Source organism: Tamandua tetradactyla, chromosome 17 (genome assembly GCF_023851605.1).
Source record: "Tamandua tetradactyla isolate mTamTet1 chromosome 17, mTamTet1.pri, whole genome shotgun sequence".
Classification (NCBI taxonomy): Eukaryota; Metazoa; Chordata; class Mammalia; order Pilosa; family Myrmecophagidae; genus Tamandua; species Tamandua tetradactyla.
This window is the reverse complement of record NC_135343.1, coordinates 7,688,002-7,704,807: the sequence shown is the minus strand read 5'-3', so window position 1 is coordinate 7,704,807 and position 16,806 is coordinate 7,688,002. Positions and strand designations below refer to the sequence as shown.

General features: G+C 44.5%; 1 protein-coding gene across 2 annotated transcripts in view; it reads right to left on the bottom strand.

Moving 5' to 3' along the window:
- IL1RL2 (interleukin 1 receptor like 2) overlaps window positions 1-16,129 on the bottom strand; it is a 29,491-nt gene extending 13,362 nt beyond the window's left edge. The window contains exons 1-8 of one of the 2 annotated variants that reach the window (XM_077133977.1): window positions 16,066-16,129; window positions 15,045-15,114; window positions 13,947-14,181; window positions 11,595-11,790; window positions 7,287-7,446; window positions 6,009-6,083; window positions 1,044-1,173; window positions 16-152 (exon numbers count right to left, since the gene is read on the bottom strand). In XM_077133977.1, coding sequence (XP_076990092.1) covers window positions 16-152; window positions 1,044-1,173; window positions 6,009-6,083; window positions 7,287-7,446; window positions 11,595-11,790; window positions 13,947-14,181; window positions 15,045-15,108 — 997 coding nt within the window. In that variant the 5' untranslated portion in view covers window positions 15,109-15,114; window positions 16,066-16,129. The remainder of the gene's footprint in view (window positions 1-15; window positions 153-1,043; window positions 1,174-6,008; window positions 6,084-7,286; window positions 7,447-11,594; window positions 11,791-13,946; window positions 14,182-15,044; window positions 15,115-16,065) is intronic. The other variant, XM_077133978.1, reaches the window with a different exon arrangement.
- Between the last annotated feature and the right edge of the window lie 677 nt (window positions 16,130-16,806).

Here is a 16,806-nt window from a genome sequence, read left to right as displayed (position 1 = left end):
TCTTTGAAACATTACCTGGGAGTTCTAAGATAATGTATGCAGCAGATACTCCAGTGTGGCACACAAAAGGTTGGCCATAATCTTCCATTTTCACTTCTAAGAAGGTTATGTTTACTGTGTAAAACTTATATTGCTGGAAAGACACCGATTTTCTGTAAAAGAAAAGAGCCAGGCGTGGATGCATGAGCCATATGTACCCAACCACTCCTGCAATATTCATCTTGGAGAATAAAGTTCCCTCCCGGAGAACACTGAGGGCCTTCTTTCCACCGTGAGAACAGCCCACTGAGGAGTGGTGACAAATTCCAGATCTGTCTTCCCTTCTGGTCAGCGAGGGGAGATGCAGTTCAAAGGCCCTCCTGTCCTCCCCGTTTGTCCCCACGCACCTGTGCTTCAAGGACCAATGCAAGTTCCTGCTCCTGGTGTCATTACTCTCCCCGTTTATGCCACTCCATTAGCTAATGGCTCTGCTCAGCTCTCTGAGAATCCCCAGGGGTCACGGGCTTTGTCAGGTAACCCTTGAATGGCTGTGGTTTAGGCTGTGGCCGGATGGCAACGAGCCTGGTGTTGGCAGCTGAGAGAGACTGAGCTAAGCTGTGCCACATCCACCCCAAGGTGCCTCATCTCCTCGCTGGGTGTCCACGGGCCTGACAGCAGCAGCTGCCACCCTGCCGCCCTGCCATGCTCCCACCTTGCCCTGCCACCCTGCCGCCCTGCCATCCTCCCACCTTGCCCTGCCACCCTGCCGCCCTGCCATGCTCCCACCTTGCTCTGCCACCCTGCCCTGCCACCTTGTGCCCTGCCGCCCTGCCATCCTGCCGCCCTGCTGCTCTCCTGTCCTGCCACCCTGCCCTGCTGCTCTTTAACCCTGCCACCCTGCCACCCTGCCCTACGAACCAGCCACGAGAAACCCAGCCCCGAGCAGTGCTGAAGAGGCTGTAAGAATGCGACATGCACTTGAAAGGAAAAGCAGCAGGCACGCGGGATTAACTCAGAGACAGTCTCGTTAGGTGCTGGAGAAGCCAGGAGAGCAGGACACCTACTCGACTCCTTCCCGCACGCGTCGGGACTCGCGGTAGTAGTCGTCCACCAGCGTGCCGTTCACCTTCCAGGACCGCGCGTTCGTGTTCTCCCTGCTGTCCGTTATGTTGCAGTCCACGATGAGGGGGGCGCCTGTGGGAGTCACAGTCAGGGGCGCCCGGGGACCAGAGACAGGGGTACCCGGGGACCAGAGTCAGGGGCGCCCGGGGACCACGGACAGGGGCGTCCGGGGACCAGGAACAGGGGCGCCCGGGGACTACAGACAGGGGCGCCCGGGGACCAGAGACAGGGGCGCCCGGGAACCAGAGTCAGGGGCGCCTGGGGACCAGAGTCAGGGGCGCCCGGGGACCAGGGACAGGGGCGCCCAGAGACGAGAGTCAGGGGCGCCCGGGGACCAGGGACAGGGGCGTCCGGGGACCAGGGACAGGGGCGTCCGGGGACCAGGAACAGGGGCGCCCCGGGACCAGAATCAGGGGCGCCCGGGGACCAGAGTCAGGGGCGCCCGGGGACCAGAGACAGGGGCGCCCGGGGACCGGAGACAGGGGTGCCTATTGGCACTGCCCTCCTTAAAGTTGGTACCAATGCATTCACTTAACTAACAAGTTTCCACTGAGCATCTAGTATATTCTAGGTACACACTGAGCACTGGTGACACAGCAGGGAATGAAACAGGCAAAAAGCTTGCTCTTAAAAAGCATTCATTCAAATAGAATTAGAGATTAAAAAGAAAACCATATGCCAGCTAATGAGAAGGCTCCTGTGACAAACAGAGGAAGTTAAGGGGATAGAGGCATCATGAAGAAGGCTATTTCAGCAGGGTGGTCAGGTGAGACGACTTTCATCAGAGACCTAAAGGAAGTGAGGGGATGGACCAGGAGGATATGCAGGGAAAAGCATTCCAAGGAGAGGGCTCATCAACTGCAAAGGCTCTGAGGTTGAGGAGTGCTTGCCATAAAGGAAAGCAAAGTGAGGAAAGCAGAAAGGCTTCAAGGGAAGAGTAGTCAGTGAGGCCAGAGACCTGTTTGAGCCCCGAGAGCCCAGCAGCTGTCCCTGCAGAGGCTGACAGAGCACGTGTCCTCGACGCTGAGCGAGACGGGAAGCCACGGGAGGGCTGGAAGCAGGCGTGCTTTAAAGGGGTTTTCATATTCATTACCAGTCATATGATGAGAGTGGCCTTTATATAACCTTTGCTAATGTCCAATGCTAGACATATTTGTAATCGTTATTGATTTCATAGATTAATATCATTGCTTTAGTGTGCATTTCTTTTATTGCAGATGAATACTGGTTCATGTTTTTGCTCATTCTCTCTTCTTCTCTGAATTATTTATTTTCATTTCCTGTCATCTCTGGTCTAAACATTCTCTCCTAATTTGTCATATACATTTTAATTTTACCTTCAAATATATATATGCATACATATATATATATAATACATATAACATAACTTTAAAAAATCTTTTCTATTGTGATTTCTTTGACTAATTTTATGCTTAGAAAGTACATCATTCTAACATCAGATAAACATTTTTCTATATTTTTTTACTGGCACTTTTCTGGTTTTATTTTGATACTTTTTTTTACAACATCAAGAATTTATTTTGGTGCCTGATGTGAGAAAAAGAATGAACTACATTTGCTCCAAATTTAACAAAGTATGCCACATCAGGTATTTACATCATCTCTTATTCCCTACAAGTTTTTAAATGTTGGAAATCTTTTATACTAAATTCGTGCATATTTCAGCAACTGTTTTTTGTTTTGTTGTTTGTTCAATTGCTTTAATATGTCTAGTTTTATGTAAATGCCAGTGTTTACTTATTACAGCTTTATTATACACTTTAATACTTACTAGGAAATCTCTCCTTTATGTCTTCTACTCAATTTTTTCTTGGCCAACTCTTTCCAGCATATTTTAAGATAAACTTTAGAAATGCTTTATTAAATTTCGGAACATTAAGTGAAATTTAACTGGGATTATATTAAACTTGTATATTAATCTGGAAAAAATATTTTGGGTATTGAGTATTCCTATTTATGAACACGGTAAGGAATTTCATTAAAAACACATCTTTTTTAGGTCCTGCTTAAATACGGTAATTTTTTAGTGTAGGTAGGTCTTTCAAATTTCTTGATCAGTTTATGCCTTGATATTCTGCTATCTTTATTGCAGTTATGAATGTCATTTTCTCCAGTTACAAAATATGCTATTTCGGGTATGTACAAATGCTATTGGCTTTGAAAGTTAATCTTTGTGTTGGGATGATCATACTGAATGCTGCTGGATAAGTTTCTTAGAATTTCTGAAAAGCTAAGCTATCTACAGATCTTTAAAGAATAATAATATGTTTATCTCCCACTGGGCTCATTTGAAATGGTTGTGTATGCCAGAGAAATCATGTCCTTTAATCCTCATTCAAAATTGTAGGGTGGAAACCTTGGATTAGACTGTTTCCATGGAGATTGGCCCACTCCAATTGTGGGTGTGATCTTTTGATTAGATGGAGATGTGACTCCGCCCATTCAAGGAGGGTCTTGATTAGTTTACTGGAGTCTTTTAAAAGGAGAGATGTTTTGGAGAAAATACAATTGCTTGAGACCTGACAGAGACGCAGACACTTGGAGATGTTTGGAGTACCAACAGAGAGGGCAGACAAGTAGGCAGACTTTGGAGATGTAGAGCCCAGCAGACGTCATCATGTGCCTTCCCATGAGATGTTAAGCAAGACAGAACCCAGAGTTGTGTCCCAGAGATGCTAAATGATGGCCCACAGATGCTTAGAGAGGAAACCACTGGCATCAGAAGCTGGAAGCAAGGGAACTGGGAACAAGGACCAGCAGTGACCATGTGCCTTCCTGTGTAACAGACATCGGCCTTTCTTGAGTTGTGGTATCTTTCTCCAGATGCCTTAGTTTGGACATTTTATGGCCTTAGAAGTGTAAACTTGTAACTTAATAAACTTCCTTTATAAAAACCGTTCCATTTCTGGTATAGTGCATTCCAGCAGCATTTGCAAACTAATACAAGACTTCCATCTCATACCTTTTAATTGTCTAAATACATTGGCCAGGATTTCTAAATAGGGGAAGGTGGGCCAAAGTCAATTAAGAAAGATGATAACAGTCATACTCCCCTAGAATATTCATTTGGTCAATGGTTTGGAGACAAACACCCACTATTATGGGCATTATTTTTCCCTGAACAGTTTAAAAGAATTCTCCTTAATGCATGTGGGCCTGGAGCCTTTTATACAGGTTTCATCTACTTACCATTTGTTGTTTTACAAGCTTTCTCATTCCAAAGCCTTTAGTATTTGAGTTTCTCTACATTTTTTGAGATTTGACTTGCTGGGGGCTTAACTGTATTCTTTTTCTTACCTGCTTCCCTCCCCCAACCCTTTATCTAGAACCAACCCTGGGACTTAGCAATTCTACTTGATTTTTTCCTATTATAAATTCATTATTTTCTACTTGCATATTCCTTCTTTGGGGTTGTTTAGTGGCTCTTTTTCATAGTGCTAAATGGTTAATTTATGTATTTTAATTATTTCCATACTTAATAATAGTAATAGTGGTATTTAAAGATATAAACTTGTTTAGAGCACAGCATTGGTCATAGTTCATGTAGCTTGATATGAAGTGTTCTCGCTGTTATCATTGTCGATTTATTCTGTAATCAAGGCTTTGTTTTCATCTCTAACCACAAGAGCAAACAATTGGTGGTGTTTAATTTTTTAAATGAGTGGGATTTTTCAGAGGTTTTGGGTGACTTTAAGTTTTTCCTTGCTGTTTATGGGAGCAACCTATTACATTTATTTTTATTTTATCTTCATATCTTTCCGATCCTTTAGCAAGTCTGTCAAAGCCAGAGTATTTAAAAATCTCCTACTACAAATGTTTCTTTGCATTTTTGAGAATTTTAGCCTTACATCTTTTGATGCACTCCTATCTGATGCTTAAAAGTTCTATTTTGGGAGGCATAGTAAATTTTATTAGTATAAAATGAACCCAATTTGTAATTTAATTTTTTACCTTGAAAGGTATATTGTCAGATATTAATTGCTAGCCTGATTACCCAAAATAATCTTTGGTTAACTTTTGTTAGTTATGTATTTAATTTTAATCTTCTAAGTAATGTATTTTAGATGTGTGTCTTTTAAGAAGAGCATGTAATTTTTTTTTTTTTTTCCTGCTTGGGCAGGCACCGGGAATCAAACCCAGGCCTCTGGCATGGCAGGTGAGAACTCTGCCACTGAGCCACCGTGGCCCACCCTGCAACTTGATTTTAATATTGGAGTGAATCTGAGCATTTGCCTTTTAATGGGGACTTTGTTTAATTTGCTTGTTTTTCTTCAGAAGGTACTTAGCATGTTTTAATTTCACTAGTGATTACCTTTAAATTTTAAAAATTATTTGAGCCAATTTTTTTCTCCAATTAGTTCACAAATTAAGGTAATATTTATTGATTGCTTCCTATTTAAAGGAACATAGCATGCTAATTTCCCCTATTCTTTGCATACACCTTCCAATGTTAGATAACATAATCCAGAATTCTTGTTCAATATTATTTAGCCATAGTTTTACATTATGTTCCTTTTGTTTCAGGAATTATTCTTTACATTTGCCCTGCCTGTGCACAGATTTGCAATACTCATTTAGACCCAGTGCACTCTTCCAGACCTTTGATGCTACAATTTCCCCAGGTTTCATCACTCTTTCACTTTGGGGGGGTGGTGCATGGCCCGGGACTCAAACCCGGGTCTCCCACATGGAAGGCGGGCATTCTAACCACTAAACTACCCGTGCACCCACTCTTTTTTATCTTGATGTCTCTCCTGATGAACTTGGTTACATGTGAAGCTCAGACCTGGAGGTTCATGGGATTTGTCTTCATTCCTGAAATTTAAAAAATTCACTGGGATTTGTGGACCTACTGCTCTCTAGCTAGTGATTTCAAAATGACTTACCAAGTTGGACTTCGATAGAGTTGTTTTTCGGGTAAGTGATTTTAGGGACTCTTCCTCCATTTTCGTATCTTTCTGCTAAGAAATCACACCCCCGTGAAAGCTCATTAGAATCACATACATTGTGCAATTACGTGAAGAAAGCACAGCGCAGAGCAGAACTTCCAGTAGATATGGGCCAAGAAAATCAAAACCCACGGTGTGCCAAACTCCCTCCATAAATACGCATTTTCCAACTAGAAATAATTGAATTGCTAAAGAAAAGAAAAGGGGGCTCTTAGCAAACAAAATTAAAATGGAAGATCATCCCAAAACACTTACAATCAAGTAAGTGATTGCAGGAAAGACCCCGGGGAGAGGGGGGGCCCGAGGAGGAAGGGCGTGGCTGGGATGGCTGGAGCCCCCCCGGACGGAGGGGGGAGGGGGGAGGAGGACCCACCCAGGCTGGATGCATCACCCAAGGGAGCCAGCCATCAGGAAATGGTTAAATTTCCCCAGGGTGTTGAAGCCTGACAAAAATTAATCAGGTCTCTCCATTTCGATTTGTAAATATGGAAAACAACACTCTGCTGGAGAAAGAGCAAAAGATGACGTCCCAAGAATCCCTAGCCTAGTTATGTTCATAAGGATAAAAGCTTGCCTGTGCATTGGAAGTTTTGAGTTCTGCTCTTATTTCTGACACTAACCAGCTTTGTAAGCTTAAATAAATTGCTCCTTTCCCTGGCCTCTGTAAAAGTAGTGGCTCGAGCTAAATTATTTTTAGGATTTCTCTAAGCCTCTAAGATTCTGCTTACAACTCTCCAGGTCATCTATTCAAGAAAACTGGTCCCTCCCTGTGTGTTGAGAACTGAAGCCCTACGAGCTTGAGGTTGTCCTGGAACCCAGCCCGTGACTCAAACCCTGAGGGAAAGGGAGGCCAAAGCCGGATGCCCCCAAAATATTCACAAGAATGAGGGCTGAGGGAAAGAAATGGACTGTGAAGTAATACCTGTCATTTACTGAGTACCTCTGCTTTGCCAGGCACCACAGGAGCTAATCGATATACCCAATTTCATTTCATTTCCACAAATAAACTAAGAGTTTTGAGTATTCTGTTTTTTTTTTCAGATGAAACCAACTAAACTTCTGGCCCTTTTGCCTCGCTCTCCCCATCCTCTGATTTTAACACTGTCACTTTCTGAGAGCCTGCTAACCTTCGAGAAATTAAGATTGAGAATCTCATCCACCCCAAGCCAGCAAGTGCACACGAAGCCGGAAGGGTGATAGGTGGGAAGTACTTACCGATACTGACACTGATGCTGTTAAAAGCAGTAATCTGCCTCCCCGTGTGATTCAGTCTTGCTTGGCACACGTAGTTCCCTCTGTCCTCTACCGAGGCATTGATTACCAAAAGCTTTGTTTCCCAAAATATAAACCGCTCTCCTTTGACCTCTAAACAGTCCTAGACACGCATGCACACACATACAAAACAAAAACAAAATTCAACTGAATGTTGGGGTACCAGTTACATTCTCAGTTAATACCATCCTATGAACTCTGGGGACATACTAGAAGACCGTGTGGCTCCTATGCCTTATAATCAGCCTGAAAGACAATAGAGCATCTAGAAAATTTGGCTGAAAGTTCCAAACATGCTGTCTGGAAGGTGTTGGGAGGAGAGAGGCTGTGATGCTAAAGGAAGATTTTCATGGAGGAGGAGGATTTGGGCCGTAACTAACAAGAAAACCTCAAAAACATAAACCCAATATTGATAGAACCAAAGGAAGAAACAGAAAAACCACAATTATGCAGTTACTTTAACATACATCCTTAAGTAATCAGTAGAAAAAGTAAAAACTAAATGCATAGGTTTGAATAATACAGTTGACAAACACAAAAATAAGCAGAGGATAAACAAAGCGTCCAATTGGTGCTTCGAAAAGTTAATAAAATTGATAAACTCCTGGAAAGAGTAATCAACAAAAAAAGAAGAGAAAATGGAAATGTACAACACCAGAAGTGAAAGAGGAGATATCACTGCAGATCTTAGAAATATTAAAAAGATAATAAAAGCATATTTTGAACAATTTTTTCTTAATAATTTATAAACAAACACAATTTACTAAATCTGATATCAGAAGAAATAGGAAATCTGAATATTCCTGTAAGGATTAAGAAAGTTGAATCAATAATTAAAAACCTTCCCCCCAAAAAAGCTCAGATGACTTAACTACTAAACTCTAAAAGCATCTATAGAAGAAATAAAGCCAGCATTAAATATTTATAGAAAAGAAGAAAATAAGGGTTACTTCTCAATTTGTTTTGTGAAGCCAGCTTATCCTTCATAACAAAATCTAACAAGAACATAAAGAAGTATTCCAGACCAATCTCACTCAGGATCATAAATACAAAAATCCTAAACAAAACATTAGCAAACCAAATCCGGCAATATCTGGCAATATGTAAAAAGGGCCACCCACCAAAGTTGGGTTCGTCCAGGAATGTAAAGTTGGTGTAATGTTCAAAAAGAAACTGTTGTAATTCAGGACATTAATGGAATAGAAAGAAAAATCATATGTATAAACAGAAAAGGCATTTCATAAAATTCAACATCACATCATAATAAAAATCCAAGGAAACTAGGGAACACCCACAATCTAATAAAGCGCATTTATAAAAATCTTACAACAAACATCATATCTAGTGGGAAAATATTGAAGCATCTCATGATATCATGACACAAAGATGCTACTATTATCACTTCCACTAACACTGTTCTGTAGATCCCAACTAGAGCTCTAAGGAAAGAACAAGACAGAAGACTTGTTAGAAAAGCAAGAAGTTAAACAAAAATCATGTTTGCAAAAAAAATTGGCATATAAGATTGTGCATGTAGGAAATCCAAAAGAATCAACAGATCAATTATTAGAATAAACAAGTGGTAGCACAACTTTGCAAATATAATTAACACCATTGAACTGTAATTTGTAAGGGGTTAAAATGGAAAAGTTAATGTTGTATGGATGTTATCACAATAGAATAAAATAAAAAAAAGAATAAAGTGAACTGCTGGTGAGAGTATAAACTGATGCAAAATTTCATAGAGCAATTTGGAAACATCTAATAAAAGTAGAATGTTTTATTCATATACACACTTCAGAGCCTAGGAATTCTAGGGCTAGTTATGTCACCTAGAAAAACCTCAGACGCTGACAAAATCTCATTGAAGGACAAGTACTATAAATTTGGGCAGAGAACAAAAAAGTATTTGCAAAGTCCCCTTGGGGGACTGGGGAGAAAGGAGGAAATATTCAACTTCCCCATCTGGGGAATTCCTGATATTCTCACAAACAGTGGGGACAACCCATTCAATAGGCTGAGCCCCTGATATTCTCACAAACAGTGGGGACAACCCATTCAATAGACTGAGCCCCTGATATTCTCACAAACAGTGGGGACAACCAATTCAATAGGCTGAGCCCCTGATATTCTCACAAACAGTGGGGACAACCAATTCAATAGGCTGAGCCCTCGCTCTTGGGGTTCACCCCTATGAAACTTATTCCTGCAAAGGAGAAGCTAAGCCTACTTATAATTATGCCTAAGAGTCACCCCCAGAGAACTTCTTTTGTGCTCAGATGTGGCCTCTCTCTCTAAGCCAGCCCAGCAGGTGAACTCACTGCCCTCCCCTTTATGTGGGACATGACTCCCAGGGGTGTAAATCTGCCCGGCAACATGGGACAGGACTCCCAGGATGAGCCAGGGCCTGGCATCATAGGATCGAGAAAGCCTTCTTGACTAAAAAGAAAGAGAGAAATGAGAAAAAAATGAAGTTTCAGTGGCTGAGAGATTTCAAACAGAGTTGAGAGGTTATCCTGGAGGTTATTCTTGCGTATTATATAGATATCCCTTTATATTATGGTGTTTTGGAGTGGCGGGAAAGAAGTACCTGAAACTGTAGAGCCGTGTGCCAGTAGCCTGGATTCTTGAAGATAAGTGTATAACTACACAGCTTTTACAATGTGACTGTGTGAAAACCTTGTGTCTGATGCTCCTTTTATCCAAGGTATGGACAAATGAGTAAAAAATCAGAATAAAAATAAATAATAATGGGGGGATGAAGGGTAAAAAATTGGGTAGATTGAATACTAGTGGTCAATGAGAAGGAGGGGTAAGCGGTATGGGATAGATGAGTTTTTTTCTTTGTGTTTCTTTTTCTGGAGTGATGCAAATATTCTAAAAATGATCACGGTGATCCACAACTATATGATGATAATCTGAGCCATTGATGGCACACCATGTATGGACTGTGTGTGTGTGAAGATTTCTCAATAAAAATATATATAAAAAAAGAAATATAAAAAAGGAGTATAAGCACATCATTACCATATTAATTGTGGGGAAAAAAATGGAAATGGCCTGAAAGAACAGGAAACACATAATAGAGAGGATCAACAGAGCCAAAGTTGTTGCTTAAAGAGTAGCAGAATGGCAGGTGGGTCACAGTAGCTCAGCAGGTAGAGTTCTCGACTGCTGTGCCGGAGACCCGGGTTCAATTCCCGGTGCCTGCCCATGGGAAAAAAGAATAATAGAATGACAAACCTCTGGAGAGACTAATTGAGCACTTGTGTGTGTGTGTGTGTGTGTGTGAGAGAGAGAGAGAGAGAGAGAGAGAGAGAGAGAGAGAGAGAGAGAGAGAGAGAGAACAAATAAATAGTAATAGGGCCGAAAAGGTGAACCTTGGTACAGAAGCAGACATTAAAAGAGAAGAGGATTTGATGAACAATTTCAGGCCAGCATATCTGAAAACGTTAATGAAATGGGAAATTTCCTAGGCAACAAAATCTTACCAAGACATCTAAACCACGAAAGAAAGTGAATGAGCAGATGGAGCCCTTTCCACAAAGGAAACCGGGGACCCGGGTGGCAGTACTGGCAATAGGTGACACACGGTGGAGGGAAAACAAAGTCCAGCTTAAATATCTACCCTTGATGTCAAGGCTTGTGACTGACATGCCGCATAAGCCAATGGTCAAGAAAAGAGAACATTTTAAGGTTCAAAATCAAGCGCAAGGTGAGTACAGGAGGTTACCACATGCACTAGAAAGGAAGGGCTGGAGTAGATATTTCTGTTTCCTCGTATAGCCCGAAGTCGCTGGAAGGAGAATGCAGGGAACTAACGACAGTCGCTGCACTTGGAAAGGAATGCTAGTCCCAGGGCAAATACGGAGCCCCGGCGGGAAGGAAAATTTCCAGTGTGACCTTTTATGTTTTGGGATTATGGAAACAAATGCGTGTGGTGCCAGTTCAAACAAAAAAATTAAGTTGTTTAGGAAAAAACAGCCAAGGACAGCCTGAAAAGAAAGGGTATTTGGGGCAGGAATGAATCCAAATAGCAATATTTTATAAGGTTATCATAATCAGAACTTTTTAAATAACAAATAATTAGCAGGGTAGACTTATCAATAGTTATCAGGAAATAAAGTTAGCATCGGTAAACAAATCTCTTTACCAGCTCTGCCTTAAAAGACACAGCTTAAACTACCAAAAAAAAAAAAAAGTGAATTTTAAAAGAGGGAGGAAAGTCTCAATAGGAATTTTATTTTTTACCTTATACCACTTAATTGAATCCAAAACATAACTCTCCGGGAAGTTCAGATAACATATAAGACTGTAATCTTTTCTAAGATATAATATTTGTTTGTACTCGTTTGATAAACTCGGTAGACCTTTTCTGGACGCACCACACGGATATCTTTTTACAACCGTTAAGTTTACATGTATTCTGTGGCAGCTGTTTACATTCCTATAAGAAAATAGTAGATTGAAATCATAAACTCTTAGTCACATAATCAAATGAGTCAGCTCGTCTTCCAGTCTTTCCTAATTGTTTTCGAAACACTGCACCCACCCTCTGTTCTTGAATAAAACAAAAGGCACCCAACAAATCATGAATTACCAAGGGAAAAATAGTATTTACAGAATGCACAAACTCCCCAACACCTAAAGCAAGTATCGAAATTAACATCACACAATGCCTCTGAACATCTTCCCCCAGAAAGATTTTAATCACTTATTTACTATTCGAGCCTCAAAAGGCAAAGCCTGAACTTAATCATGATGGAACATCTGGCAAACCCAAAGTGAAGGCTATAATATAAAAGTCATTGACCTATAACTTCTCCAAAATAGCATGTCACTGAAAGCAAAAAAGGCCGAGGAACTGTTCCAGATGAGAAGAAATTAAAGATATATGACAACCCAGTGAAATGCAGGATCCTGAATGGGGCCCCTCTACTGGAAAGGAAAGAAAAATGCTATAGTGGGTATTACTGCGACCACTGATCAAATTCGAATATGGACTGCAGATTAAAGTATTGCATGAAGGTTAAATTTCTTGGATTTGAAACGATACAGTGATTATGTAAGAGAACATTCTTGTTAAGCCACACACTTTGAAATATTAAGTGAAAAAGGGCATGATGTATACAACTTAAATGGTTTAAAGAAATTGCTTAGGAAAAAATATTGCGTGTGTAATATATGCAGGGGTATGCATGTGTGTGTACATATGTATACGTGCATGTATGGAGAGAGGGAATGATAAAGCAAATGTGGCAAAATACTAAAATCAGCCCAATCTAGATAAAGAGTAGACAGGAATAGTTTATGCAATTCTCTCAAGTTTGTATAGATTTGAAATTATTTCAAACTAAAAAGTAAAGCTGCGCAGTTTTCTAAATATATATTATATCATAAAGTTATATACAATATACATTAAAGATCGGTGAGAATCTGTGTTCATTTTCTTTCGTGGCAGACAGCACGTTTGTCTAACAAGAACATAAACCCAACATTGTGTCTGTGAAAGCTTGTTTTTTACTATATCACAAATCCCAGATTTAAGTATTTTAAATCTAGACTGACATCCAGATGAACTGATGTGCCATATGACCTCCAACTCTAGTTAATTCAGAGCCTAAAGTAAAATGGGAGAGTTGACCTCCCCAAAACTTCGGCGGCTTAATCTACATCGTAAGGGAAGGAATAGGAGACAGGCCATCAGCGGCTCGCCATTTGCACGTGGGTGACACCGAGTAAGTAATGTGGCATATCGAGTCCACCTGATGCATGGAAACAAGGCATCTGGCACGAACGAGTGGGACCAGGGCCATCTGGGGACAGAAAAGAACCACCCAGAACATGCGAGGGAGAAGCAACAGGCTGACGGAGAACGTCCTACATGCATGTTTTCATTTCATTTCCACGTCAACCCTACAAGGCCATGCTACTCCCACCTTACAGATAAGAAAACTGAGGCTTAATCTGTGGCCAAATAATTTAAGGCCACACAAGTGAGTATGGGAGGCTCAGGCCAGATTTGGTCCACCTACGTGGTTTATTATAAAGACACGGTTATAAAGACAAACTGAAGTTTCACACGCACACAACTCATTTCCAGTTTCCCTTGAAAACTGGGGAGATGGCGTTGAATGAACCCCGGCCGTCCTGGCGGGGCATCACGTCCAGCTAGCCACGGTCCCCCCGCCCTGCTGCACACAGCAGGCCTGTCACTCGCTTCCAGAACTTTCTAGCAGAGAGCCTGGCCTGGCTTGGGGAGGTTCCCAGGTGCTGAGACGCTCACACATCCCAGCTTCAGCAGACTCCTGGCACCAGGAGGATTGTTCTCGACAGGCTGCCTATCACAGAATCTTTTGGCTTTCCAAGAAAGCTGGCAGCAGAAACATGGAGAAAAACACCATTTCGGTGGGAAAACAGGTTTTTCAAGTTCTAACAACTGACATATCTGTCTTTTAAAATATATTTCGTTGACAGTTAGAATACTCTGTGGCATTATTCTTCACATTGAGATTTCTATGTTTATTAAGAATTTTCCCCAAATTAACTAAATATGGAGGGGGAGAGAGAGAGAGTTAGTTCTATTTTAAATGAGGAACTTACTTAACAACACATTGGTAGATCCCTGAGTCCTCCCATGTCAGGGGGAGAAACAGAACCCAGCTCTTCTCCTGATGCACTCTAGACTGTGTGTTTTTGCATAATGGGACTTGGCTAGAATTCTTATACCATGTTATATTCACTTCCCTAAATGTTACCAGAGGGTATGTGCAATTAAAAGCAAAGGGCTGGTCTGCTTCAAGGGTCTCGTTTTGCAAACCAATGTCCTTACATCCATCTACGGAAAGAAAGAAAAACCAAAAATAATTAACCACGAAAGAGAACTTGTCTTATATGTTTATTATTTGTTTTAACAAATACCTCTTTGATTTTCTAGCCAATTTGAAATTTTGTTTGGGAGTTTCTTAGTCTGCGAGTTTCCTAAGAAGGTGTGCTGATTTGAAAGCATGACTTGAAGTTTTTCACATGCATCCAGAAGACAGAATCTTCTTAGTTCCCTCCTCACAAACCATCTTCCCCATTTGCAATGATTTTCCTTTTTACCTTATTTTAAGACCCTTAAGTTTTTCAAACTTTCTACAAAGTGACCTTTCCCATGTGGAGCCTACTTTGTCCTATTTCTTTCTGCTCTGCCATCGGGTTATTTCACTCTGTCTCGAATAGTGTATCTTTTTTCCCCAAATATATACAGTTTCCAAATATATATATTTATTTAAGTCAGCTCACCTTAAAGTTTATTTCCACCAAGTTGCTTACTTTTTCTTGGAAGACACTGGTTCTGTTGTTGGTTTCTGCCTTACCCTGGGTCATAAAATGGCCCTCTATCATATGCAATGCAAAACTTGCACCACACAAAGCTTTAGCATTAGAGGTCAGGCCTCGACCTGCAGATGTGCCTAACCATCCTCATCTCGGAGCTCAAGGTGCCGCCGGGGGCCGAGCAGCAGAGCCCTGGGAACGCAGCCCCTGAGGACCCACTCTGCAGAATTCCGTCCGGCTGTGTCGGGAAAGCTCCAGCAGCGGAGGGGCCGAGGGGCCGAGGGGCCGCGCCCGCCCCAGGGGGTGGGCCCGGGGAGGGGCGCTGGGCACAGAGGAGGCGGGCCGAAGGGCGGCCTCTGGGCCCCCAGCGCAGGCACGTACCTGCTTTCACCAACAGCGGCAGCGCCAGGGACAGGCGGCACAGCAGCCACGACCGCGCCCCCATGTTGGGCTGCAAGAAAGAGGGGCGTGTGGGGCACCGACGGGGCAGCGCGCCCGGAGTTCTCCCCCTCCCAGCCCCCCGGGGCAGCGCGCCCGGAGCCCCCACCAGTCCCCCGGGGCAGCGCGCACGGAGCCCCCACCAGTCCCCCGGGGCAGAGCGCCCGGTGCGCCCCCCCCAGCCCTCCGATGCAGTGTGCCGGGTGCCCCCACCAGTCCCCCGGGGCAGCGCTCACGGATTCCCCCCCAACCCCCCGGGCAGCGCGGCCGGAATCCCCCCATAGCCCCCCGGGGCAACGCGCCCGGAGCCCCTCCGCGCTTCCAGCCCCAGGCGCCTCGGGACCCTCATTTCCCGGGAAGGGCCCCCGAGACTACTGTTACTTTCCGCGCCCGAACCCCAGAATCCAGGACCAGGAGCCCAGTCCCGCCGGTCGGGGTGGAGGGATTGAGGGTGGGGGTGGGGTGCGTGGCAGGAATGAGGTCCCCTCTTTTGGGGTGCGCTCCCTCCTCTTTGGAGAACTCGGGTGCCACCCCCTTCTCCCTTGCAGGGAGGCAGGATGGGCGTCCAGCGCCCCGCGGGGAGGACCCCCCCCGCAGGACCCCCTCTCCCGGCCCCCAGCCCGGCCCATGCAGCCTCGCGGCTCCCCCAGGTCGTCCCACCCGGTGCCTGATCGCCTGCTGGGGAACCCGACTCACCCCGAGGTCTACGCAGCCGGCGTCTATAGCCTCGGGAACCGCCTGGGAAGCGCGGGCTGAACAGAAACCCCAAGCCCCAGCTCGCCGCGGGGGAGGCGGCCAGGAGAACCAGGGAGCTGGAGGCCGCCGGCGGGGGGCACCCACCACCCCAGTCCCGATCTCCGGCTTCAGGGCCCCTCACCTTTCCGCCACCTTGCCCTGCACGCCTTCCCCCCCCCCCCCCCACCGCACCCCACTCCTGGCGCGGACTCCCAGGCCCGGGCCCCACCTGCCGGGCCCCACCGAAGCTGGCGCGCGTCTCGCTGAGGGTGGAAAAGCCGGGCGCCGCGGCCCAAGCCCCGTCAAGGGTTTTGTTTGCTGGCTGCCGGGCGGGGCAGCCCTACCTTCCCGGGTTGGGAGCGTGGGAAGGAATGTGGCATCACGCTAGGGAGTGATCTTAGAGCTTTTTGCCTAATTTTCTGGCAACCAGCGAGTCCTCCATCGCCGGGAACGTCTGGTTAAATGTTTCAAATCTTCTCATAAATGACCTAGTTAATCCTTGTCAAGCACCACCCGAGCAGTAATCACGTGCCCTGCACTGGCCTGAATGGAACCCCCAAAGTGGAACACTATTCCAGAACCTTCCAAGGCATAGCATGTAGCCGGCCGAGTCATCCTCTTAATCTTTGGAAAGCAGATGTCACCACCCGGAGCCTCCCCTCCCCTGCTCCTGTCTAAAACTGGGGAGCAGGGTGAGGTCAGCAGAAACTTGTTGCCCTGGCCATGGCGGGGGACCCCAGGGGTGACCCCCGGAGCACTGTGACTCAGCAGCTACATTCCTGACCAAGCTCCTTCTGCTGGACGCCCTGGGGCGGGAGTCTGAGACCCAGCACAGCAGCAGGGACCTGGGAGGAGCCCTGCGCCTGCTGTACTTACACCCTTCTGGGGGCGGGGGCGGGGGGTTGGGGGTGAGGGGGTGGGGGAGGCGGCAGCTGCCTGCAAACGTTTACCATCTTAAAAATAATTGAGA